The sequence below is a fragment of the Quercus lobata genome, chromosome 4 (assembly GCF_001633185.2).
Source record: "Quercus lobata isolate SW786 chromosome 4, ValleyOak3.0 Primary Assembly, whole genome shotgun sequence".
NCBI classification, from domain to species: Eukaryota; Viridiplantae; Streptophyta; class Magnoliopsida; order Fagales; family Fagaceae; genus Quercus; species Quercus lobata.
Window position 1 is genome coordinate 22,951,302 of NC_044907.1, and position 21,347 is coordinate 22,972,648.

The window sequence follows — 21,347 nt, forward strand, 5'->3', positions numbered from 1 at the left end:
AGAAAGATTGGTGACATGGCGGGTCAGCCATGGCAATGGTTATTGGTTGAACGATGGAGTTTCAGCCATGGCAGTGGTGTTGGTGGCTTGTGTTCAGTTTTGAAGCTCTGGCCATGGAGGTCGTGGGTTTGATTCAGAGATTGAGAGATTGGGTGAGGAGAGAAGAGAGAGAGAGGGAGAAAGACTTAAGGCTTAAGGCTTAAGGCTTATTCTATTTTGCTAAAGAAAAAAAAAATTGTTGACGTGGCAGGTCAGGATTGGCTGGCATAAAACAAACCTTTTACGCCAGCTCCTGACCCAATTTATTCTTATAAATAAACACTTGCTTCTATATTTCTATATGACATGTCATGAGCATATGCATGTTCTTAATAATGGAAAAGCAAAATTGTATAGAAAAATTAGCCAGTGTGATAACTAATTTGTTAGGAAAATTGGAATCATAACCATAATATTGGCACCAACCACGCATAATTTTTATGGCTTTAATAATAATAATGTATATAATAATGTGTGTGTATATATATATATATATATGTAGATATATTGATTCAATATATAGTCTTTGTTCCATTATAATAACTTTTTATTATTAAATTAGGATGTTAATTAGTTTTTGGTGTATGTAAGATTCAAATCCAATTCTATATTTAATGACAAGAAACTTTACAATATGAGCTAACTGGAATCTAGACTTTTAAATATATACATAATAATTTGACTCTTAAAAAAGAGGGTTAAAAAACAATTCAATTCTTATTGGATTGATATGGATCAAATTCCTCATCATTTCATTATTCTAGTTTGATAGTCTTTTGTTATGCAATAGTTTTTCTTTTTCCCATTCATTCAGTAAAATGGGTTACATCCTATCAATGATTTTAGGGTCAGATATAATCATTCACCCAATACTATACTAATGTATTTGAAATATGCACCTCAAACTTAAAAATTTTGCATTTAATACCGTAGTTTGTTGTTAATTTCCAAATTTCACTCCAACTTCTAACTTAGTGAAAAAATAATAGGTTAGTGGGAAACTAATCAACTATGAGAACATTTGCAACGTGCATCTTAAATTATAAAAGTATTTATAATTTGCACCATAAACTATAAGACTATTTGCAATTCACATTGTTAATGCGGACTCTAATTTATATTGGTGGGTGGAAATAAAAAATCATTTTTAAATTAGAGTGTTGGTTTTCAAAATATTGAAGTTTAGGGTGAAATTGCAAATGCCCCTTTACTTTAGGGTGAATAGTTACAATTAAGTGATTAACTCTGTACTTTACATGGAAACTAGCTTGTAACTAATGACGCATTTAAGAATAATCATAATTAGATACATATGGATTCTAAAAAAAGAGGGGGAAAAAAAGAATAAAAAGAGTTTTTTTTTTTTTTTGAGAATAAAAAATAAAAAGAAATACATATGGAACTCTCAATCTATGTTTAATTCTTTCTCAAAAAAAAAAAAAAAAAAAAATCTAAGTTTAATACTATTAATGTTCGTTTCAGAAAATTTTTACTACTCTTGAGAAAAGCAGTACTCTTTGACAACTCTTGAAAAAACCATTGCAAGGATATAATATGGTACAGTATGCAAATTTCTCATTATTCAACACTTTGTTTCTTTAAGAAAAAAAATAAGGCAGTGTTTGACCCATTTGTAATTTTTTATTGCAATAATAAAGTTAGGGATAAAATAAAAAATTTATAGCATCCCCAAATTAGCCTACCAACTTACACTTGGGCCCACCACAATCTACAATTTATTTTTTAAGTATACGGTGTGTGAGGAAGTAAGCTAACATGAAAATGTTGTGAATCTTTGTTATGTCCCAAAAAGGACTCTTATTATAATACAATGAAATTTGTTTATATATTTGTTTTAAATTCAGTCAAGATAAAAATTTATTAAAAATACACAACTAGTTTTTTGGAGCATGGTAATTTTTATTTATTTATTAAAATTTATACTTGAATTGAATGATAAATTTTTGTGTCAAGAGTTTTGTAGCTCAATGACATTTTCTAATGTTTTCAATAAAAATATCCATGATTTGAATCTCTCTTCCCCCAATTAAAAATGTATAAAAAAGATCAAAAGTTTTTGTAAGACCATCTAGGTAGTTTCGAGTAGGTTGGAAATAGTTTCAAATGACTAATAGTAAATTGAAGTTTATTGGAATATAGGTTGGAAATAATTTTCAAAGAATTTAAAAGTAAAATTTTAATATATATTGGAATATAATTGGACTTAAGTTTTAAAGAGAACTTGAAGTAGTTATAAATTAGAGGTACAATTGGTACAAAATTGGATTAGCTTTATTAAAATACATGAACCGAAATTTAAATGAATCAATTTAGTTTTTATCGAGCTTTCAATATACCATGTCATGTAAAAGCTTCTTCAATCCTATTAGCATCTCATCAACATATTGAGTGTGTCAAGCATGCAGATCACGACAACCTATAGTTTCTATGTCTTTGTTTGAAAATTGCTTATTTTTGGTCACTTATTTACAATAATTTAAGATAAAAAAAATATTAAAAACTAATTTATTAAAAAATGAAAATTAGATGATTTGACATAAAGTTGAGAAAAAAAAAAAAAAAAAAAACCAAACAAACAAAACAAAAACAGAATGAGACCTGCAAACAGTGCATAAAACAAACAAAAATATATATAATCCAATGCCAAATGCATACATACAATTTGATAATTTTTCAAACTTTGAGTGTTATAAATTATAATGTATTAATTTTACTAAAACCACTGCGCATTCTTGGTGCGGTGGTCACTCCACAAGTATAAGTATTTGTGGGGTGTGAGAGGAGACAGAGAGAGGGAAGTGTTGCTGAAAATTTTGGAGAAGAAATGATCTGAAATAAGGAGTCAAGCAATGGTAATATTAAAGGATTTAAGATGATTTGACAATGCACCACAAATAAAAAATGTATTGTACATCCCCTAACAAATTTTGGCATGTGAAATAACATTTCAAATCCAAGTTCCACTAAAGGTTCGTTTGTATATAACTTATTTTGCTGAAAATTGAAAACATTGTAGCAAAATAATTTTTAAATGGGTGAAAAATTACTGTTCACTCTTTTTTTACTGTTCATATGCCTTGGCGTTGGTCTTTAAAAAAAAAAAAAAAAAAAAAAAGCTTAAAACGCGCAAACGCAAGGAAACGTGAAAGTGAATGTAGATCCAAACCCACACTAATTATCAAATGCCACTAGAAATGAAGAAGACAAAATGTGAGAGGAGACGGAGAGAGGAAAGTGTTGCTGAAAATTTTGGAGAAGAAATGATCTAAAATAAGGAGTTGAGCAATGGTAATATTAAAGGATATAAGATGATTTGACAATCCACTACACATGGGTCCCACGAAGTCACTTTATTTACCAAACTACCCCCTGAAAATTAGTTTTAAACTTTTGGAAACACAAAATTTTGTTTCCGGTTTCTATCACCCAAACTCAATTTTTTGAATTTTGAATGATGGAAGCAATACTTAAAAACCAAGCCAAAAACCTTTTTTTTTTTTTTTTTTTTTTTGTAGATCCCACGATATTTGGATTATGAGTAATGAAAATTGAGTTATATAACTTAGTTTTCATCACATCCAAACAAGCTCTAAGTAATTCAAACGATGTAATTAACACTTTTTTAAAAAAAGAAAGAAACAAAAAAGAACTCTATTAAATAACAACAACAGTATATGTACTTCCTAACATTTTTTAGTAAGTGAGTTTTGCAGTTTGGTCTCTATAAGAGAGGGAAGAGACATTGGAGCGACACCAGGACAAAGAAGGCGAATAAGATTCCTAAACGTACTGCCTTCTTCTCTTACAACATGCTTGTCCACGAAAGCGAATAATTTTTTTAAATAGTTTTTTGGAGTTATTTATGTCCTCAACTATTATCCCATATTTCAAAATGTTCCAAAATCATTTAAAATGTTTTATTTTAATCCTTATGTTTTAAGCTTGTGTAAAAAAAGAGTTCCTACAATTAATTTTTAGATTCGAGTTACCCCTCTCCCAATAGTGACATGTTGGTGTTTCTTCTTTTTCTTCTTCTTCTTTTTCTTTTATTTTCCTTTATATATACATATATATATATATATATATATATATATTAATATATTATAAATGAAGTCTTAGCTTGGAGTGGTTAAGGGCTACTAACAATTAATTGGGACCTTTTGTTTTTATTGCTTCCAAAAGACTAAATCTAATCCTATGCTAAGCAAAGTCATTACCCAAGCTGGTTTGGTGGTGTCATTAGAGATGTGTTGAGTAATTCGGTTCAAGGTTTTTCTAGAAATATAGGTGTTACTTCTAGTTTTTGGGCTGAGTTGTAGGCTCTAAGGAATGGTTTACTCCTTTATAAAAATCTCTAACTCTCTTCAATTGAAGTTGAATTGGATACTAAATTTGTTATTGATCTTTTCTCCAATATGAAGAACATTAATGGTCCTCCTAATTCCCTTCTTGATGATTATAGAGGTTGTTGGCTATCTAGATTCCCCACCGGAAGATAACTCATTGCTGTAGGGAGGCTAATAGATGTGTTGATGCTTTAACTAACGTTGGTGCTATTCAAGTTTTGGACTTCGTAATTTACAATGCTTTCACTCCTTTTTGGAGGTCTTTTGTTTTTTATTTTTCCAGTCTGTACCTTAATAAGCTTTGTCCGGCATCCTCTTCATTTTCTTTTGTCTTAATATAATTGATTGTTTACAAAAGAAAAATAAATAAATAACAAATTTTTTTAAAAAAATCAAAGAAGGAAAGAGATTGGATATTCAAATATATTTATATATATATATATATATATAAATTCATCTTTTATGTATTATTTTAACCTTGAAATTTTGTAAATATAGAGAATATATGAAGATAATGTAATATAATGGTGGATTTGTCAATATCTGCATCCAATTAAAAAATATTGAGTAGTACAACATTACTAAAAGTTACACCAGATGTAACTTGAATCCAACTCTCTATATACACACTTTTTTTTATTTATGTTTAAAGATTGAGAAAATGAAAATAGCAATTAATGACATGCAATTTTGACAAAAAACTTTTTTTATTTTTTTTTATTTTTTTTTCATGAATGACTTTTGACATAACTTTAGAAGTACCAAAATAAAACATATCCAAAGATAAGGATCATTTTAAAATATGAAAAAGTTTGACTCAAATATGCATGAATATATGTGGTAATTGAAGAGAGAGACTCTCCACACATAATTTTAGTTATATAAAATTTTCCCACTAATCACACATCTTATTTAAATAATTAAATAATACATATGAATAATTTTATATTTTAACATGAAATAACCTGAAAGAGACATGTCCCAACTAAATTTGGAGCTCAACTTTGTTGTTTCAAAACATGGAAACGCACGTTATTAGTTAGGACTAAATAAATGTGTGATTATTTATTTAATATTTTTAGGCTTGGGGGTAAAACCGTAAAAGAAAACGAATAAGGTTCTCAAAGACACGTAACCAAGAAAAGATTTAAGGCACGGGAAAATGAAATTCAGACAAAAGAAATTCCTAGATGGCATAAGCAAAATGGCTTAGCAAGGCTAAGCTTAAGCACAGAGAAAGACAGCAACTTAGACAGACAAAGCTGCCCCTTTCTCTTTCTCTTCATTTCTCAAACTTTGTCTTCTCTTCTTCTTCTTCTGTATTTCTGTCTCTCCACTTCACAAAAGCCCCCACCAACAATTAGTCAACTTTTCAACCTCCCAAAAGGTAGCGATCTCTCTTACTCTCTCAAACTTTTGTTTCAAGTTTGAAGCTTTTTTTTTTTTTTTGATCCGATGATTATGTTCAATTTCAAGCCCAAGTAACACGTGCACATGCATCTACTTCTTACTCTTATGAGTTTTATTTTGCTAAAAAACTGTGATTTGTTTTCAACAATGTGTACATAACCTTAATGTTGGTGTTGGTACTGTTTGTTCACAGAAGTTGCAGCTTTTAGGCTCAGACTTCTATGCTAATATGAAATAGAGAGTTGGGTGTTCTTTAGATTTTGGAGAAGTGGGGGGTATTTACTATTTTTGTGAGGGTATATAGTGTTGTTTGGTTAAAAGGGGTTGTAATGGAAGGAGGGTAAGGTTGTGAAAATGGAGTTAAGAATTGTATAAAGTCTTTAGTTTTTGTGTAAAAAGGAAAAGGAAGAAGTGGGTATTTGTTAGATTTGGAGGATAGAGTTGGGGAACTTGAATATTGTGTTGTTGCTGTTTGGTTGAAGGGGTTTTTGTTGTAATGGAAGGAGGGTCAGGTTTCAACTCTGTTCCTCCTTCAAACTCTTTTGATAAGTCTAGAGTTTTGGATGTGAAGCCTCTGCGTAGATTGAAACCAGTTTTCCCCAATGGTCCTCAAACTCCTCCCTTTGTGTGTGCCTCACCCCATGGCCCTTTCCCTTCTCAGTTTACACCGTTTTACCCATTTTGTGGGCTCCAAGGATCTCAAACCTCATCTGATAACCAGCAGAATCAAACCCCAATGCCAATGGGTCCTAATCCAACTCCTCTTCGGGCATTTCGAAGCTTGCAAGCAGCAGAATTCTCAGGTGCCTTTAATGGAGACACTGAGCCATCAACAGGTGGGGATGGTGATGGGTTAAGAATGAATGAAGATGGGTATATTGAAGGTCAAAAACGCACAGGACCTAACTTGCGTGGCTCCAACTCGTCCCAAAAGAAGACGAGGAAAAATCAAGACCCTGGTTCTTCACGCCGTCCTGCTGCTACCAAAATGTCTCTTCCAACTATTGTTGTTACTGTTAGTCAAAGCGAACGGGATGATGGTAACAGGGAGGTGGTTAATCATGTGCTTATGACATTTGATGCGCTCCGGAGAAGGCTCAGCCAAATTGAAGATGCCAAGGAACAGACCACTGGGATTATCAAGCGTTCAGATTTAAAAGCCTCAAATATTTTGATGACCAGTGGCTTTCGGACAAACATGAAGAAGAGGATTGGAGCTGTACCTGGAGTTGAGGTTGGGGACATCTTCTTTTTTCGTATGGAATTGTGTTTGGTGGGATTACATGCTCAGTCTATGGGTGGAATTGATTCTCTGGTTGTCAAGGGTGATCTGGAAGAAGAACCTGTGGCTGTGAGCATTGTTTCATCTGGAGGATATGATGATGATGCAGAGGATAGGGATGTTCTGATTTATAGTGGTCAGGGTGGCAATTTTGGTAAGAGAGACAAACAAGCAGCTGATCAGAAGCTTGAAAGAGGTAATCTTGCTCTGGAGAGAAGCTTGAGGCGGGGCAACGATGTACGTGTCATTCGGGGTCTGAAAGATGTTGTTAGTCCTTCATCAAAGGTCTATGTATATGATGGCCTTTATAAAATCCAAGAGTCATGGATAGAGAGCAAATCTGGTTGCAATATATTTAAGTACAAATTTGTGAGGATGCCTGGGCAGCCTGATGCCTTTGCTGTTTGGAAATCAATTCAGAAGTGGAAGGAAGGTTTTTCGTCAAGGGTAGGACTTATTCTTCCAGACCTCACTTCTGGGGCTGAAAGTACACCTGTTTCACTTGTAAATGATATTGATGAAGAGAAGGGCCCTGCTTATTTCACTTATTTTCCCACTCTCAAGTACTCAAAATCATTCAACTTAGCACAGCCTTCTTTTGGCTGCAATTGCCATAATGCATGCCAACCAGGTGATTCTAACTGCTCTTGCGTGACCAAAAATGGTGGTAAATTTCCATATACTACCAATGGTATTCTCGTGAGCCGGAAGCCTTTGATATATGAATGTGGTCCCACCTGTCCTTGCTTTCCTAACTGTAAAAACCGAGTATCACAGACTGGTTTGAAAGTCCACTTGGAAGTATTTAAAACAGTGGATAAGGGTTGGGGCCTCCGGTCATGGGACCCTATTCGTTGCGGTACTTTTATATGTGAGTATGCAGGTGAAGCTATTGACAAAGGCAAGGCAAAGCAGGGTGGGGAGGAAGGTGAAAATGATGAGTATGTTTTTGATACGTCCCGTGTTTATGGTTCTTTCAAGTGGAATTATGAATCTGGATTGTTGGAGGGAGAAAGTTCTAATGAATCTAATGAGGAATACAAACTTCCATCTGACCTAGTCATAAGTGCGAAGAATGTTGGAAATGTAGCACGATTTATGAATCATAGTTGCTCACCAAATGTTTTCTGGCAACCAGTTTTATATGAACACAATAGTCAATCCTTTCTACACATTGCATTTTTTGCAATTAGACATATCCCCCCTATGACAGAGTTGACTTTTGATTACGGGATTGCTGGCCCAGATGAGGTTGAGGGTAACAGTGCACTCAATAGGAAAAAGAAATGCTTATGCGGATCATCAAACTGCCGCGGTTATTTTGCTTAATATTTTAAGGTTTGCATACCAGCAGACAAGCATGGTGCCAGCAAATATGGTCCTGGATAGAAGGTTTGAAATCTCCCATATGTACATGTTTTGTGACTGCTAGCTAATATTTAAACTTTTAAACTCCTTATATTTTTATTTTTCTAAATGACATGTTTGTATATCTTCGTTCCATATGTTGATTATTGTGTTTTATATTAAAAACTTGTGTGTTCTAAATTTAGAAGTAAATGGGAACTAAGGTAAGAAGGCATTTAACATTTCCTGAATCTCAAATTTGAAGGATTTCTGAGTTGTAAGTTTGCATAGTTTTCTGCCTGATTTCTTTGGTTATAGACTTAAATTTCCTTAGATATTCTTTGTAATGGTGTGAGGTCCCGTATGCTGAAGAAAGCTAATTAATGTATATCCTTGAGGTGAACTTAGATAGAAAAGCCAATGAGCTTTAGCTCAAATGTCACCTCCTCCCCTTGTAGCAAGGTGGAGGGTGAGTTTATGGGTTCAAGAGTCAAGACCCATCGGGTGTAACTTACCAATAAAAAGTATTGTTTTCTGGACAAACAAATAACTGCTTTTGTTTGATGATAAATTGAACGAAATGTAGAATAGTCAATGTTTGTGCATTGCTGTTACTGAGGAAAACTAACCACCAATCAAGCCTTTGTTTTGATCGATTTTTTAAAGATAAATTTTAACAGTAATTTTTGGCTAAAGTGCAAAAAATGCCCCTAAATTTTGGGGGTCTTTTGATTTTGCCCTCTAAAGTTTCAAAATTTTGATTTGACCCCTTAATGTTAGGGGGTCGTTTTGATTGGCAGCCCCTCTGTCCATTCTTTTGGTTGACCATTAAGTGCCACATAAGCTTGTTACCTATGCTAGTTTGTCCAATGAAATAATTAGAAGTAAACTATGTAATTAAATAAATTAAAATAATTCCTAAAATCTTCAGTAATATACAAATTTATTTATTTATTTTTTAAATAAAAAAGATGGAGAAGCTCAGGCAAGATCTCCGATGGAAGGACACTGACATTGATTTTTCTCCGACGAAGCTGGAATCCACTGTCTCCTGTCTCTTTTTCTCTGGGCTGTTTCATTATCACAGTGCTCATCAAAGAATCTAGACATAACAAAACCCTCTTTAGTAGTATTAGTTTCTCACAGTCAATATTGGACTAAGGAGGATATAAAATATGGACTTTAGGGATTGATGTGTTAATCCAGGATGAAGAAGGGAGAGTGGTGGCAGCAATGAGCAAAAACTTGCAGGTTCCTTTAGGAGCATTGGAGGTTGAAGCAAAAGCTGTGGAAATGGCTGTAATCTTTGTTTGAGACATCGGCATTTAGAACATTATTGTTGAAAGTGACTCATTGGTTGTTTACTTGGCTCTACAAAAGGAAGCAGACATATCACCTGCCATTGATAACATCATAGCTGGAATGCTTATAAAGTTGCAATACTTCCATAAAACTGAACTGAGGCACACACGATGGAGGGGAATAAGGCAGCACATGGTTTAGCCTGATATACCCAATTGTGGATGATTTTGTAGCTTGGATGGAGGAAACTCCAACCATCATAGACTCTGCAGTGATTTCAGATGTAACCCAGTTTTCTCATTTTTGATTTGAAATAGAATCACTGGTTTCTGATAAAAAGAAAAAAGAAAAAAGAAGTGCTCGATCTCTTAGCCCATAGCTGTACTCTGCCTAAACAAGGGCAATCTTGTGACAGCCCCGACCAGATAGGAAAATAACAAAACAAGGGCAATCTTGTGACACCCCAGATAGGAAAATAACAAATCCAAGTCCGGAACTGACTCCAGAATCTGATTAGAGGAGAACAAAGAAGTAGCTTGGCTATACCACTCTCTCTCATCCTCTCCTTTCTCACTTAGGCAATTTTTCAATAACTTTGTGGCATTCCTTATTGGTTTAGGCTTTGTTCCCTGTTATCTAATCTGGGCCTTCATTGTTTTCTGATATAGAAGCCATTTCCTCATCTGGGTTTTTCTTCTTGTTTTGTTATTTAGAAGCTCTTTCTTGGATTCTTTTGTTTTGGGGGCTATGAGGAAGAGGGAGAGAGAACCCTTGCAGGGTTTGCTCGATTCAGAAGGGGCTTGGCCCTTTCACAAAAGAGAAAAAGTTCCTGTTGTCATGATAGGGGGGGAGTGGGTACTATCACTGATATGAAGAAGAGGTCTGGCATTTGCGGTCACCGGATTCCAGCTTTGTCAAAGAAAACTTTCTGGCCTCATATGAGAATGGAGAACTGGAGCATTTTTTTTCCATCGGAAATCTTTCCTGAGTTTCTCTATCTTTTTTATTTTTTATTTTTATTTTAGGATTTATTTTAATGCATTTAATTACATGGTTTACGTGGCATCATTTCATTTGACCAACTAGCATAGGTAACTGGCTGATGTGGTACTTAATAGATACATCAGCAAAAAATGGACATAGGGGCTGCCTTAGGGGGTCAGATCAAAATTTTGAGACTTTAGGGGACAAAATCCGAAGGCCCCCAAACTTTAGGGGTGTATTTTGCAGTTTAGCTGTAATTTTTTGTGGTACAATCTGTTTTCCACCTGTAAAGAAAAAGTATGGATTTTTTTATTTTTCCTTTGATTGCCAACTATGTTGCATTTAGGTTTGAGTGGTTGAGACTTTATATTGATATCTGTTCTTTCCGTGCTTGAACAATAGGCAAGCTCTAAAGATTAATTTATAGTTGTTCTATTTTGATTGACAATATCTCATGTAAGATAGCTGGCTGCTTTCACTGTATGTTTTTTCAATGCAAATAACAGAGGAATAATTCATGCACTTTACTAGTGTCTGTGTTCAAGATGCCTATTAGTCCTCTTCAGTTAATTCCATAATTTGGCTTTGGGGTAGTTTTTTAAAAGTGCAATTTTGAGAGACAATATGCATGTGCGTGCTGCCATGGCCACCTGGGGGGTTGCTGATTTTACTTGTGCTTCTCTGTTTTGGAGGGTTTAGACAAAGTTGGGCTGCTATAACTTATCATTTCTTAATAGCCTTCATAGTCTTGGGGTCTTTGAGGTTAGGTTCTTTTGGTTGTGCCATTAACTTATGGATAATAGAAGAAGAAATAAACCAACATATTTGACAGTATGATGATCTGAGGGTGGTAAATTTATCTCTTATTCACAGAAACTGACGCAGGATAAAACCAAAAATGGTGGAAAACCCCAAATTAAAGAACATATAAATAAAAATAACTTAAGAATCAGAACCTAAGCTTTCTTGGAATCACTATCAAGTACTCAGAGACTAAGTAGGTTTGACTGGAATCAGCACCAAGCTACTGTACAATAGCATGTTTATACAGACTAAGTAGGTTTTCTGGAATCAGCACCAAGCTATTGTACAATAGCACACTGTATAATAGCATGTTTATACAGACTCCTAGGTCTAAACCCTAAATTGACTTAGGTGAAAGCCCCAATTACTGAATTACAAAATTAACCCTTTTGATAAATGGTTAATTTTTTAATTCCATAATTGGGTTTTACACTACTTGATTCTCAAAAAATAAAAAATTGAGGGAACAAATATAATTGGGCTTTACTAAAATAACAAAATACCAAAAGGGTTGTTTCGTAATTCAATAATTGGGAAAAATGATCTTGACTCTGGGAAATTAAATAAGGTAATGTAAACTTAATTAACTAATAAGACCTAAATTAAAATCCAATGTAAAAATTGTTAAAATACAATTGACATATAAAAAAATAAATAATTAAAATTAAAATACAATTATCTTTGTGCTTCATACATCAGACACACTCTTCCCACTTGGTTGCCTCTTGAAAGGCATGAACTTGATTTGGGAACACTGGTCAAATAAAACTTGGGGATTGGTAGTTTGAAACTGCTATCTCTTCCTGTTTTGGTAGTTTGGGGATCTAGTTAGTATCTTGTTCCTTGTAGTCAATTCTGCCTTCCAAAATTTTGAAGGTTCTGTTCATATTCATAGTGTTATTGAAGAATTCTCTAGCATTGTTAAATAAATGTTGCTCTGAACCCTTTGGTAGTTGGAAATGCTAGCTTATGATTTTGGATATCAGTCTCTCTCTCTCTGTTGGACAGCTAAATTGAGGGGATTCTCTTTCTAAATATGGAAGCTTGACACCTGAATTTTCTTGAGAAACTATATTTGTTCTAGATTTTATTCACAAGGGATTAGAGTAAACTCATTTGTTCATACTTTCCAATATTTGCACTGAATGTTTTCATAAGACCTTGCTTGGTATGATAAACTGAAATTGATCACAGTCCTGCAGATGATTAATTGATTACATGTTCTCATGTTTGTTCTGGTAGTATGGTGACATATGTACTTGTGCTTATTCCTGTTGTTGAGTTTTCATTATTTCATCTTGATTTTAGAGTTTTTGTTTTGGGAGGAAAGAAAAAAAAAAGGGGGGGTGGGGGAAGAGAAGGGGGGTGGGGGAGGGGGGGGGGGGGGTGGTTGAATGAAAAAATAAAAAAATAAATTTTTAGTCTTACATGTCTTTCTTTTTTAGTGAATTTTAACTGACAATCTCTGATGTGTTGCCATGGGTTATTTAACTTGGTAGCAATGTTTTTGTAGTTTGTAAGCATATGATACAAGCCACATTCACGCTAAAAAACTTTAGGCACATGGAAAATATTCAATAGTGTGACTTCCAAAGGTGGAGTTTAGAGTCTTTAGACTTGAACTTTTAAGATGATTTGCCACATATGCCTCTTTAACAGTTATTTTTGTCTATAGGATAAAAAAGTTCATATAAAATAAAGTGCACTAAGAGGACAGACCTAATTGAAAGGAGGCAGAAAACTATAGGCATATAATGCTGGAACTGAACACACCTTTGAATATGATAGAATTGTGTTTCTACTTCTCATCCAATGCCCTGTGCACCTTCGCACAAGGTGGGATCTCAGTTTTCCTCCTTTTTCTTCTTCCATATCAGACTTGAGACTATTTTTCTTTAGAACTTTAATGGATTGGTTGGCTGCATTGCGGAACCAATCATTTTTATCTTTTCCTGATTTCTTAGATTCTTGTAATTTTTGTTCTTGATTGTTTCAACCCTTGTACACTCCCTGTGTACTAGGGTGTTCCCCTTTTTTTGGACATCAATAAACTTATTACTTATAAAGAAAAACCTTTGAAACCCACTACTATTTTTTCTTATATAAAATTTTTAATTATTTTTATTTTTCACTTTTACCATATCCGTTCTTATATAAATAAACACATAGGTATATACCTACTTATATATTTTATATGTGTGTACCTTTATTTATTTTTCCGTAGAAATCACGTCCAAATCTAACAAGATAAAAAACCTAAGAGAATGCAAAATCAAAAGAAACCAAATCCAACAAACAACCTACCAATATGTATTTTGTTTGAAATTGAATACGAAGTCACTTTAAATTGCACTTAAAACTACCCGAATTGAAGATACATGTAAGTGATAAATGTAATACTAGGTTATTTGTAAATTTGATGAATGCAAAAGTATCTTACATTGAAAATTATTTTCATTGAATTTAAGTCCTTGATAACAAGAACAATCAAGCCTTAGTTCAAAATTTTTTTGGGTGTTAGCTATGGATCCTCAACAAATTTTTTTCCACCATTCTATTCCATCCAAAGTCATACTCTCTATTACTTTCTTAATTGAAATGTCCTTAATTACTTTTACTAATGTTACTTTCGGTCTTCCTTTACCCTTTTTTTTTTTTTTTATTCCCTTTGCTTTGCAACTTTCTCATTGGTGCATTAACAGCTCTCTTTTGAACATGACCAAACAATTTCCAGCAACAATCTCTCATCATTTTCGTTAAAAAAGGAGAGAGAGAGAAAGGTCTAGGGCTACTTTAAGAGTTCCTTACGAATACCCTTACGTTACAATAAAATGACAAGAGGTAGCTCTAATGGACTTGATACAAGGTTGCGTAAGCTAAATGTTAATAAGACTGCATTTAAGCGGGCATAAAATATGTTGTACTTGCACCATAGGCATGACTCATGAGTCCCCTTTCCCAGCTAGAAAAGGAAGAAATGATTATAGGGCTGTGGAGCTTAGAAGTTAGAACAAAATTCCAAAGCTGAAGTATATGCATATCAGGTTGCATTCTAGAAATGGTTGCATATTTTATTGGGTTAAAATGATTAGACCCTTTGTAATTTGAGACACTCCAATTTTTACCATCTTACTAGGTTTCTTGTGGTTGAATGTTTATTAACATGCTCAGTTTGATTGTTGATTGGAACTAAGTATTGATCATTGACTTGTTTTTTCATCTGGCAGTATGGGCAATCTTAATTTTTGTGACCAGTTTTTGTTGAATATATTACAATGGTTTACTTTATTCACCTTTTGTATGTGAAACGGTTTTGTTTTTCCTCTTATATGTGCTTCCACTTTTATCATGTAACAGGCACACCAACAAGGATTAAACACCGCGTCTGTTGGGAGCCTGTTCCATCCAAAGTTCCTCTTAGATGGCCACACATTTTCCATTACTGTGACCAAGCTTAGCTGCTAGATTGTATGCTGTAAACAGTACTCCCCCTCTTGGAATAGTGGTGTTTTGCTATCTTGTGTATGACTGAATGGTAAAGTTATTGGTCTTGTAGTATTAAAGAATGGCCATGGCTTTCACCTTGAAATGCTTTTGTAGCAGTAATTTGCATTTGTAACCATGTGTTGTGACAGAATTCTATTGTTGACTTTTGTAGCTGTATTAGCAGTGCAAGCTCATGATGTTATCCTAAAACTCTTCTAATTGTTTTGTGAAAGCAGGGAAGGAATCTGTCTATATATAATCCATATACTGGAGTTAAATCTAACACTAATGCTAGGCACAGCACACTTTCACAAATATTTTTTTAGGAATGTTGATGTTGGAATTTGTAATTGGAGCAATATCATTTCATGTGGGTCAACCACTTAACATTACCACTTACCTCATTACATGGTTAGCAAAAACTCATGCTATCTATAAACTATTAATAATTTATTTGTTTTAAGTAAGCTAAACCTGTGCATTTATAGATTAGACGATTAGTGACATTTGATTGATATAAAATTTGGAGTTCATAATATATATATATATAAATTAAAATAATGGTAAAATTGACAAAAGATTAATCTAGTGTGGGTGTAACTGAAATAGTACAAAATAGGTATATTCAACTGTGCCTCACCCCAAGTTGAGAGAGAGAGAGAGAGAGAGAGAGAGATCCATTTCCAATTCTGATCAGTCTAATCAATTTTATTAGTAAAATTCTACCACACCAAATCTTGTTGTCGTATTCAAGAAATTGATGATAACCTTCATTCTCAATTGGCTATGAGGACCATGCATTAAGATATTCTTAGAGTTTTTAATTAATTCCACCATAATGTCCCTAAAATTCTATTCATTTGTTTTTTTAAATAAGTAGATTGGATTTTGAAAGCTCAACGGTTTTTAATTAATTCCACCAAGTGTCCCTAAAATTCTATTCATTTATTTTCTAAATAAGTAGATAGGATTTTGAAAGCTTACCAATAATTTAAATAGGGATAATTTTATCGTACCCCAAAAAAAAGGTATAGTACATACTAGTAAGCAACCTGCTCATCACTTTCGTGATGTTTATAATTTTCTAATTAACATTAATGTGTGTGATTAAGTAGTTAATTAATTAAGTATTTCTTTATTTAGTTATACATATTGATATATTTTATAAGTTATATTTTTTTAACAATTCAGTGCGTTAGCTTTAGTGGTAATACGGTTATGTTCTTGCCAAGCACCTTGGTTCGAATCCTAATGTAAAGGGAACTAGTTAGTTAGTTTACTAGTGCAATAGTTCTAATCTCAACCTTTGATTTAATCCAACGGTTGCAAATAATTTATTACACTCGAGAGGTTAATTTTCTAAATAATTTTGAAAACGTGTTGACATGACAATATTTACGCTAGTTCTGGACAGAAGGTAGTCTCGTCTTATTTCTGTTTTTTTATTTTTTTATTTTTTTTATTATTTCAGTACTTACGTCTTTCTATAAGTTGACGAGGACTGGCATGCAGAAGTCAGTCCAACTCCATCTTAAATGCTTTGCTAGTTTAAGAAAAAAAACAAGCAGAAAACAGTCTCTAAAAACAGCTCTGATGCACATTTTAGCGTGTCACTATGCACGGAATTTTGATGGTTTATCTTCTTCTTTTTTTTCTTTTATTGAAGAGAGTGGTGATCGTCTCACCAGGGCCTCCTAGGTTTTTCCTTTTCCTCTTCTTATCAATTATATATATATATATATATATATGTGTGTGTGTGTGCGCGCATTTCTATCCTCACCTATGTTATCTTGTCAATCTTGTGCTACCCCCAACTGGGTTTTGATTGTTTTTGTTTGGGATCTCGTATTTTTTTATGTTTAGGTGTTGGAGCAGCTCAGTGGCCAAAATCCAGTTTTTTCTCAAAAGGTATGTTTTTTTACGTCTTTCATTTTTTGGGGCTTTTAACAATTTTTTTTGGTTTGGAACTTAAGAAAATAGAGAGAAAATGAGTTAGATCTTCGATTGTTTGGGAGTTACAACAAGGATTCTTATATTGACTTACTTTGATACATTGTCTTCTGGCTTAGTTGGATAAAATTTATGTTTTGGAATGTCGGATTGAGTTGGGCCTTTTTTTTTTGTTTTTCTTTTATTAGTTATCGTTTGTAATTAAATAATGGGTTTTTTTGGTTGCTGAGCGAAGATGGGTAAAGAAATAGGAGCTGGTTTGCAATTTTGGATCATAAACTTTTGTGTAGTGTCCAATAAAGGGTTCCTAATGGAACTGCTTGTGCCTTCGTTGATTTGGGTTCTAAGTTTCTATGTCATCATGTTTCCTCTTCCTTGATTTTCTCAGCCATCAAATGGTTGGTTTTGTTGATTGGTTGATTGGTCTAGTGGGTTAAGCGGGAAAACAGTTCTGGCTAAGTGTATAAGAAAACAGAGAGCTAGAGGATAGAGAAGATCACAAGAAGCTAGAGAGAAAAGATTGAAGTATAAATTTCTGTAATTGCATTAATAATCAAAACTGAATGTACAAGAGGCATATATACCTGAACTAATCCCAAAATGAAAATAACTAAACTCTAACAAACTCCACACTATACGGGCTTAACATCTACAACCAATCACTTCTTTTCACGTGTTCATATACGTAGCTTCTAATTGATCTAAGCCTATAATTGATTTAAGTCTAAACTACAGGTCGTATGAAACATCACAGTCGTTTAGCTCAAGCTTAAACATAAATCTTCCAATACTCTGTTCTGTTGCTCTGCCTCTCTGCCTGAGCTCATATCTTCAAATACTCTTTAACCCAATTAACTTGAATTGGTTGCACCTATCTTCTTTGTATCTGTCTTCTTCTTCTGTTTCCCATCTGTACAGTCAACCAAACTTTTACCAAGTGTTTCATTGCTTTTATGTGTACTTTTTGGTTTATCGTATTTATGTGTTTCAATGAGTTCAGTAAGATTGTATTATAGAGTCTACTGGTGTTGAGTTCTCCTACATTGTGACCTTTAATTTCGTGGAATAGAACTTTAACTTCAGTTATAGTTCTTTGTCTAAAAAAAACGGAGGTAGTAGTAAATGATTCCAAATTTTATTTTTATGGTTTGGTCTCGTAATCTGTTCTTAGTTTCATGCTGATGTCTTTTCTGCTACTATTTGTCTTGCCAGGAGCAATATTGTATGTGATAATATGAGGATTTGGTTAGAAGTCATTTTATCATCCATGAGCTTCTTCCTCAACCAGTAGCCAATGGCAAAGCAGACAAGGCCGATCAATATCACCCCTATCGCCGAGACAACGATGGAAATGATAAATGCATGGTTGGTGTGCTTACTACTGGGGTTGGGGTTGGTCATGTTGACCTTCCTGTGGGAGTGTTTTTTGTGGTGAGGAGGAGAATTTAACCCGATCAATCCTCCTCACCACAAAAAACACTCCCACAGGAAGGTCAACATGACCAACCCCAACCCCAGTAGTAAGCACACCAACCATGCATTTATCATTTCCATAGTTGTCTCGGCGATAGGGGTGATATTGATCGGCCTTGTCTGCTTTGCCATTGGCTACTGGTTGAGGAAGAAGCTCATGACTCCACCACCACCACTAAAGCGGTCCTCCACTGTTCATCAGGTACTTCACTCCACCAAAACTGTTCAATTTTAACAAATTAACATTTTGTTTTTTGATTTGCTTGAAGTTCCTCTTTTCAGGGTGGTTTTTTTTTTTTTTGGTGAACGAAGCACAATTCAGTTTACAATTGGTGCAACTGGTTATGATTTTGTTTAGTATTTTCTTAGCAAGTGATTTTCTAGGTGGGTTTTGTTGGTTAAGAAAGATTGACTACTGGTTGGGTGGAGGGGGAGATGAGAGGGTCGTGATGGTATGTTGGGTGTGCTGAGGATGATTGTGAATTGAACATATGAATAATTGTTCTGTGAATATGTGATTGTGATTATCAGTCTGTCTCTTAGAGACTGAAAATTATTTTTGCAGGGGCTGTAAAAAATATTAAATAATGTTTATTTGTTTTACTGTTTGTTTGTAGTTGGGGCAACAATAGGAACGTGCACAAACAGATCAACAGAGGGTAGTGATTTAGGAAAAAAAAAAAAAAATCCTAAAGTTAAGAAAAGTGTGTTAGTAGCGCATTATAAAATCATATTGTTTTTTTGGCGTTTATTATTATTTTTTTTTTGTTTTAAGGATTTTGTAATGTCGTTTGCTTGGCTTTTGGATTAGGCCCATTTAGGATTTAAGAAGTTTGGGTATTGCTGGTTAATTTTGTCTTATGATATATGGGATGTTTTTAATGTTTTGATATTTTCAGTGGTATCAGGTATGGTAGATTGAATTTAGAAAGATAGAAAAATTCATAATATTGGTAGTGGGTAAGTAAGGGTGTGTTTGGGGGCGTGGGTGAGTAACAAAGATAAAAAGACAAATAATTAATTTAATAAAAATGTCACTACTTTTTTTTTTCTTATATTTCGGGTCCCTAATTAGAAGCTGTTTAATGAATGCAAGTCCCTCATCACTCGCAGCTGGATCATCCTTGCTGCTCACACGTACCGGGAGGCTGCTCTCATGCACCAAGAGGATAGCGAAGTGGCTGATGGACTATAGATAAAAGGGGAAGCTTGCAAATGGACAGAATTTTTATTTATGAGTCTTCCTGAGTTTTATGTATGATAAGTATCTCGGGAATGTTTGTTAAATGGACACTTTTAGAAAGTGCTTTGTAACAAACTATACTCTCCTAAACTGGCTGTTTGATTAAATAAAACTTCCTCTTTGTTAAAAAAAAAAAAAAACTATTGATGGTTCTTTCAAACTATACTCCACTCCACCAAGTGATTGTTCCGGCACTGAAGGCATGGACATGGAAATTGACTTATCTAATCTTGGTACCGTCAATACAATGTTTGCGGCTTTATTCAGGTGGTATCTTACTTGGTAGATTAGGAGCTATCAGAGTCCTTGAGCTTTTATAACCCCTCATTTTGTTTGTTTATAGCAAGCTGGGTGTCCCAATTAAGACTACAATTTCCGCTAATGTTCTTGAAGAAGCTCTGAATGGTATTGTTACAATAAGACCTCTTCCAATTGGCACATCAGTTAGTGGAAAGGTTCTTACTTGGTTTCTTTCCTAATGACCTATACTCTTTGGTATCATATTACTTATTTTACATTCTACTGCAGGTAGAAAAGCAGTGTCCCACTTCTTTGGTATCATAATACTAGTATTTTAATATGCATGAACTGTGTTGCAATCTCCATACGAGGTGTTTCTTTTTTAGTTTTTCTTGGGTTTCATATGATATGTTAGCGTGTATTGGGTCTTGAATTGGTTAATGTGTCTTACTGAAAGTTAATATATAACCCCATTTGGATTAGTGGGTGAAATTGGTCTTCTTCTTTTTTTATATTAATTACATAAATTACTAAAAACAATATGCACAAATTTTACCAAATGCTCAAGTGTGTTAATAGAACTCACATTATAATTTATAATTGCTTTTTTTTAGGCATGTTCATCTAAATATTCATTTTTTTGGATCTGTTTGGTTGCAACAAAATTTGGCGAAACACAATGAAGTGAGGGTATGAATCTTACATATAATCTTATATCACTTAGAGAATCACAAAGTCAGAATTTTTTTTTAAAAAAAAAAAGGGTTTTTGAAATTATATTCACCTGTGCTCATGCCCGAGTATATGAGTAAACATGTTAGTTTTTAATTTTTTTTTAATTTTATGTTCTTTATTCCTCTAGTTTGGTTGCTGAGAAAGTGTAGGAAAAGATGATGAACTTTTTTTGAATTTTATGCTCTCCTAAGTTGCTGAGGAAGGTGTGAAAATTAAAGAAAAGATCAAATGATAGGATATTCATTATATGAGGTTCAGGATAAGTAATGTTAAATCCCAACTAAATAATTTGATTGATAGGTTCATGTGGGTGAGTTAGAATTGTTTAAGTTGACTTAAACAGTTAAACCATATGATATTAAGTTTCCTTCCCCCAATTCTTTTTGTAGAGCATTTTTTGCAGTCCTTAACGTTATCTGATAAATTATGGATTATGTTTTGGCAGTTGTCAACTTAACATTGATAGATTTCCCTGGTTTGACAAAGGTTGCCATAGGTATACTTCTTTAAGTTCCTCTTTGTCTCCTGTTAAGTTAGATTTATCCACATTGAATGTTTTATTTATTAATTTTATAAACTAGAGACGTTTTGTTATTTCGAGAGGGACAGCCAGAGAGTATTGTTCAAGACATTGAAAACATGGTTCGTTCATATGTTGAGAAGGTAAAAGAAAGGATTTCTTTTT

At 33.7% G+C, this 21,347-nt stretch overlaps 1 protein-coding gene and 1 long non-coding RNA gene across 2 annotated transcripts; both read left to right on the forward strand.

The window, feature by feature from the left end:
- Positions 1-5,562: 5,562 nt before the first annotated feature.
- On the forward strand, positions 5,563-15,253 carry LOC115983974 (histone-lysine N-methyltransferase, H3 lysine-9 specific SUVH3-like). The gene is made up of 3 exons (XM_031106842.1): positions 5,563-5,793; positions 6,010-8,490; positions 14,893-15,253. Exon 2 carries the CDS (start codon positions 6,313-6,315, stop codon positions 8,425-8,427), a length of 2,115 nt encoding a protein of 704 aa, XP_030962702.1. The 5' UTR covers positions 5,563-5,793; positions 6,010-6,312; the 3' UTR covers positions 8,428-8,490; positions 14,893-15,253.
- A 1,307-nt stretch (positions 15,254-16,560) lies between these two features.
- On the forward strand, positions 16,561-19,783 carry LOC115983355. Its single transcript, XR_004090029.1, has 4 exons — positions 16,561-16,719; positions 16,885-16,929; positions 18,596-18,646; positions 19,541-19,783. It is a non-coding gene; the product is annotated as an uncharacterized LOC115983355 (long non-coding RNA).
- Positions 19,784-21,347: the final 1,564 nt, after the last annotated feature.